The sequence below is a fragment of the Galeopterus variegatus genome, unplaced genomic scaffold (assembly GCF_000696425.1).
Source record: "Galeopterus variegatus unplaced genomic scaffold, G_variegatus-3.0.2 Scaffold60, whole genome shotgun sequence".
In the NCBI taxonomy this organism is placed as follows: Eukaryota; Metazoa; Chordata; class Mammalia; order Dermoptera; family Cynocephalidae; genus Galeopterus; species Galeopterus variegatus.
The window spans coordinates 605,762-611,607 of record NW_007726171.1 but is presented as its reverse complement, the minus strand read 5'-3'; the positions used below and the strand labels follow the sequence as shown (position 1 = coordinate 611,607).

The following is a 5,846-nucleotide window of genomic DNA, read 5'->3' as shown; positions in this document are numbered from 1 at the left end:
TTATTTTTATGGCCTCTTGACTCCTCAGAGCTCCCTCTCCTACCCCCAATCTACCACCCCCCAATTTTCTCTCTGCTAGTAATTGTTTGGGACTGGAGATGGCAGCTCATCAACAGATCTTGGTTGCTCATATATTTTTGTTGCTCCTGTACCTACTCTTCTTTTATTATTATACATTTATTATTTTTATTATTCACCTGAACTGGAAAAAATAATGTGGGAAACAGCTAGGAGGCGGGGGCTCCCATTTTTTCTGGGTAGAATTTTTATTTTTTAAAAAATCACATCATCATACATCCATGTTTTAATATTATTATTATTAATATTAATATGATGAAGCAACTCTGTACAAGGACTATATAAAGAGAAAACGTGCTAAAGACAGACATTTGAATTGGAGAGTACAGTACAGAGATCGGGGAGGGAGATAGGATAGGGGTGACTACCCACTGGGACTACACTAGGTACTAGCAACAGACACAGAGAACAGGACACAGGTTGACAGAGAAGCTCAAGTTTAAAGCAATGGGAAGAGAATATTGCATATATTTGTCCCCCAACTCCCTTTGGAGTGTTCTGATCTTCTCTACTAGGATGTGGGAGTCAGGCCAGGGTGATGGAGCTCGAGTCCAGGACCCTAGAGCCCACAAATGAGGTCACAGGAAGGACTGCATGAAGGGATACAGTGGGTAACCAGGCAAGGTGGGGGAGTGCCTCATACTCAGGGCAAGCTCATAGGAAACTGTGGACAGCTGGAATAGGGATGATTTCTGGAAACTTGTACATAGGTCAAAACACGTGTATGTGGGTAGGAAAGTGTCAGGTGTCAGGTGCCCATTGGGAGATGGAGGCCTGTGATTGTATCTCCACTTAGCAGGACCGCATGAGGACTTTGAGGCTACCTGCTTACAAGTGCAGTAGGGAGAGTGGGGTTGGCCCAGTGCTGTGCTGGGCTCAGCTGTGTCTATGTGTTTGTGCCTCTGCACAAGCCTGTACAGGAACTTGAAACTGTGTGATGGTGGGAGAGTGGGGGGCTCTGTGGATTGCCTTTGGAGGGTTTATTAGGGGAGACTCTACACAAGTAGTAAACACTCCAAGCCAGCAAACCGGTGTCACACTGTCCAGGCTGGACTTAACTCCTGTCAGTGCCCTGCTTCATACCCCTCTTGCTGCCGGCAAGGGCAAGACAGCAGATGGGAGGTTGGAGGACTCTTGAAGAGAGGGATAAAACAGAGCGTGGGAAGGCTGATGGGCTCTCTCACTGCTCCTCTCTATGAATCCAGCCCAGGATCTACTGGGCTGGGACTGAAGCCTGAGGAGTCTGTGATAAAAGGACCTCTGGCTTGGAGAAGCCACTTTCTGGCCTCCAACCGGTTCTAGGGATATGCCCTTGCCTCTGCTCTGGTCCTCGTACTCGTATTCGGAGGCGAAGTCAGCGGGTCTCCAGACAAAGGACGATGTTGGGAGGCGGACGGGGAAAGAGAGAAAGGAGTTGGGGGTGGGGGCTGCAGCGCCCCTCTCCTTCATTGTCACCAGCTTGGGAAACCGGGGTTGAGCGGGTCCTCCGCGGCCAGTAGCCCCTTAAGGGCGGGTTCTCCTCCCGCCTGCCTCGTAAATTACGCGGGTCCAACCTCCGGCCGTGACCGTGAACGCCAGCAGGAAAGGGAGAATCAGTGGCCGCCACCTTGGCTGCCAGAAACTCTCCCGGCCAATCAATGCAGCGCTCCGCAGGCCCTTCCGCAGCCTCTTGAATTTCCCGGGAGGGCCCAGTGGGGGTCCCTGGGGTGACTACTGAACCTGAGGCTGCGTCCGCTGGGCTCAATTTCCGGCTTGTCCGTCTGGTCCACAGCCGCCTAGGCGGTGGAAAGAGTGGATGGCGGCACACCTGTGAGCAGATATTCGCCCCGGGCGGGCAGGGGGCTCGGGAGAGGACTGGGGACCAGGAAATCGTTCTGAAGACCTGTCCTAGAGGGGACATGAGGCTGATGGCTGCCTTGTCCGTAGCCCGGTCTGCCAAAGGCCTGCTATTCGGCCGGCTGGTGTCCAGGCCTGGAGGATTCAGACAGAGTGGACTTTGGACCTTGATGATCATTCTCTTATCCCAAACTGCACTTCCTCCTTGCTTCTCCCACTTGCTCTGGCCCTGCCAGATCTACCCTGACACCCTCCGCCCTCTCCGCTGATCCTCCATTCTTGCTTCCTATTTCCAGCTCTCCTAACCCCACCAGCTGTGAGTTTGGGGCATCCTGGTTCCCCTGTCCCCACCCTAGTCTGCTCCTGCAGGCAAAGACACTTAAGACCAAGGAAGGGAAGTGGAGGGAGGAGGCGTCTGAGTCGTTGCTTCTCCAGATCCTCAGCTGGAGGCGCAGCGCCCCAGTCCCGCCTCAAATAAACCAACCCGTCCACAGCGTCTCAGCCTTCTCTGCCCCTGCCACCCGCAGGCAGCTGTGGGCTTCTGCTCTCCCTGGCTGGGTTCCTTCCCTTCTCTCTGGGACCTGGCAGGGCCTGCTGGGGGTGTGTGGGAGGGAACCACTAACAAAACAGACAAGAGGACATCCAGGGAAGGCCTGCCAGAGACGCCTGGCATTCTATGCGGGAACCTTGTCCCAGGCGGTGCCCCCTCTTGCTTTCTGCCAGGGACAGGCTCAGTCTGGGGCTGGCGCCCAAGTCCCATCCCCTAAAAGAAGGAGAGAGCTTGCTCCCTCAACAGAAGTCTTTTCTTTTTCATTCTCCTGTTCTGAAACCAGATCTTGACCTGCTGGTCACTAAGATTCAAGCGGTCTGAGAGTTCCCTCCGGCGCTGGCGTGTGATGAACTCGTTGACCAGAAACTCGCCCTCCAGCTCCGCCAGCTGCAACTTCGAATAGGGCTTGCGCTTCTTCCGTGAGCGGCTGTGGATCGGGTACCAGGGCGCGCCTGGGTGGAGATGAACCGCAGGGTTGGCCAGTGGATCAAGGGGTGACCAGCCCAGTGCCCTTCCCCAGACCCTTCCACCTTGGGCTCAGGTCCAGACCCCAGGTCCTTCCTCTCCTTTCTCCTTGCTGTCAGGCATCCCAATAGCCTCCTCTACGAGATCCCATCCCTACCAGCTCTCTCATCTTCATCACTGTTCTTTTTCTTTCCCTGTGACTCCTTGCCCTTGCTCCTTAGCCCTACCTCCTGCTGCAGTACCCATGACCCTTCTATGTTCCTCTCCCCTTAATTCTCCCCAAATCTCTCCCCTATTTTCTACTTCCTTGTTTCTTGTCCCCTTCCTCCTACATCCTCAGAACTGGCTCCCCAATCAGTTAGAACAGACATGGGCGAGTGGCAAGAGTAAATCGTGTCCACTGACATTTCTTAAAATAAAAAAAAAAAATGTAGGTAATGGGGGCCTGTAGGAAGGCGGAGGGAGAGGTGCCTGGGAGAGCAAGGACCAGGTTCTCCACTCCCACCTCCTCGCCCCTATGGTTGGTGAAGTCCCCCGTCAGGATCCCCCTTCTCCCAAGTTCTTAGCCCCCTCCAGCCGCAGGCAGACAGAAAAGGAAATCTCTGCAGTTCTTTTATGAGGATATTTACATGTTTATAGGCCCCCCCACACACTTCTTTTTAAAAGAAGTGCCTCTTCGACGCACATTCTGTCACCCCAGGCGGCCCTAACTCAGCTCTACCCTGCCCACCCTGGTAAGATGTCGAGTCTGAGTACGCCGCACGAATGGGCCGGGGTCCTTACCGCTGCCCGAGAGCCCGCCGCCGGGGTTCAGCGGCGACACCAAACTGCCGGGGTCGCCCGCGCCGGCGCCCTTGTTGCCCTCGTTGAGCAGGGAGGAATTGGAGTCAGACTCCAGCGACTGGCAAGAGGGCGGGTCGTGCGGGGGTCCTGCGCCTCCGTCGCCACCGCCACCGCCTGCCGCGTAGTCGTACTTGAAGCCGAGCGCAGGCGGCCCCGACGGCTCCAGCGGCAGCAGCGCTGCCCCGGGCCCCGCTCCCGGGTCGCGCCCGCGCTCTTCACGCTTCAGGCCCCCGCCGCCGCCCTCCGCGCACGGCTCGCGGTAGTAACCCTTGCTGTCCTCCACGCGCGCCAGCTCGCACGTGCGGCCGAAGGGAGGGTTGAGCGACACTGGGCTACCGAGATAGGGCTGCGGGTAGCCATTGCACGGCTCCGCTGACGGCCAGGGCAGCGAGCACACGTTGTCGCGGCGTGGGTAGGACAGCGAAGGCAGCCCGGGAAGCTGCGCCCCCGACGCACGGAAGTTGGGGAAGTAGAAGGTGTCTCCCGTGTGGATGTTTACCAGCGGCCCCACAAACCCAGGATTCAGGAGATTATGCTCGCCCATTTCCGCGGGGCCCGACCAGCAGCTTCTACTTTATTGCTATCTGACATTAAACATAGTTAAACCTGCACCGGCCACCCATTGGCCGCCCTGCTCACGTGGGCACCGCCGCCAGGGGGAGGGGTGGGGACAGCCGATCCCCCCCTACCCTGCACCAACTCTAACTTCCCCCTTCCCCAATCCTGTGTGGGGGTTGGGGGGACGATGGGCGGGGGCAGGTTTATTCGCTGGATCCTGGTTTTTTTAAAAAATCATATAAAACCTAATGCAGTGAAGCAATCTTCCAACACAGGGCAAGAGGGAAAAAGCCACACCAAAAATACCCCCCCACACACCCCTATGGCCTGCATCCCCCCCAAATGTATTATCTTACTGCCAACAGCTGGCCAAGCACAGTCCGTCCTTCTTTAATTAGCTCCTTTATTAACTAAAACCGTTGGAATTTACAATATCTCCCCAATAAATTACTATTAGATATTGTGTCATATAAAGTTTACTGGCTGTTTAAGGAGACGGATGAGCCCTTTGGCTCGGGGTTTATTTACAGTAGAGGCGAAGTGGGGGTAAGGACAGGTTTTCCTGCCGCTGTCTCTCCTAGTCCCGCGGCTGCTGCACTCGTCTTCATCAACCCTTTCTCCTCCAGAATCTGGAGAGACGTTTGGGGTCCTCTTCCCCAAGCCTACAGCCACCCGAGCCTCACACCTCCACTTACCGTTAGAGGAAGGACGCAGGAGGGAGGCAGAGGAAGCAGGAAAAGGAAGCGCCTTAGCTAATCTGGACCTGCCTGCCCACTCTCGAAAATCTGGGGGCTCAGCACTACTGTTGAGCGGCCCCTTCCGGGGACTGGGGATCTGCTGCGGGTCTCCCAGCACGGCTTGGCTGGCCTGAGAGGTGCCTGGTTCTCACCGTGGAGGAGACACCCACACCCCAGAACCGGCCCAGCCTGCCCCTGGAGCATCAGACAGCGTAGAAGCCAGCAGTATGTTGCCTTGTGAGGTGGGCTGGAAGTGAGGGAAAGAACCCTCAGAGAATTATTTTGTTGGGGGTTTAAAAATTATAGTTATGGTGCAAACCTCAGAAGCGCCTTCCACAGAAGGCTGAGAACCCAATGCTGGCCATTGGCGAGATAATCGACATCTGCAAAACCACAGTCCAATCTCAACTGGGTCCATAGCAAACAGCCAAGCGGATTAAAAACAGAAACAAGTCCCTCCTCCCCCCTCCGGCTAGATATATCCTATTGGGGTCTAGCAGAGAAAACAGTCGGATTTCTATATGAGTATTTCGAGCTCCTATCCAATGCACAGCTTAAGTTATACAAGGTTAGATAAATAACTTGGCGAACGTCTAAATACGAAAAAACACAGGAAGATTTAGAGGAAACTGGAGCGACCGAGAGAGTCCGAGAGAAAGAAAGCCATATAGGTCAAAGTTAAATATCAGAATGGTACAAAAGCTGACTCGGGCAGAGAAGATTCACATCTCCCTCTTTTTCTCTCGCTCTTCCTCCCCTCTCCCCTCTGCTGGACGCGG

General features: G+C 55.1%; 1 protein-coding gene across 1 annotated transcript; it reads right to left on the bottom strand.

Moving 5' to 3' along the window:
• Positions 1–2,581: 2,581 nt before the first annotated feature.
• HOXC12 (homeobox C12) lies at positions 2,582–4,412 on the bottom strand. Its single transcript, XM_008576026.1, has 2 exons — positions 3,713–4,412; positions 2,582–2,916 (listed from the first exon to the last, which is right to left on the bottom strand). The coding sequence occupies exons 1-2, from the start codon at positions 4,314–4,316 to the stop codon at positions 2,678–2,680; spliced, it is 843 nt and encodes a 280-aa protein (XP_008574248.1). The 5' UTR covers positions 4,317–4,412; the 3' UTR covers positions 2,582–2,677.
• Between the last annotated feature and the right edge of the window lie 1,434 nt (positions 4,413–5,846).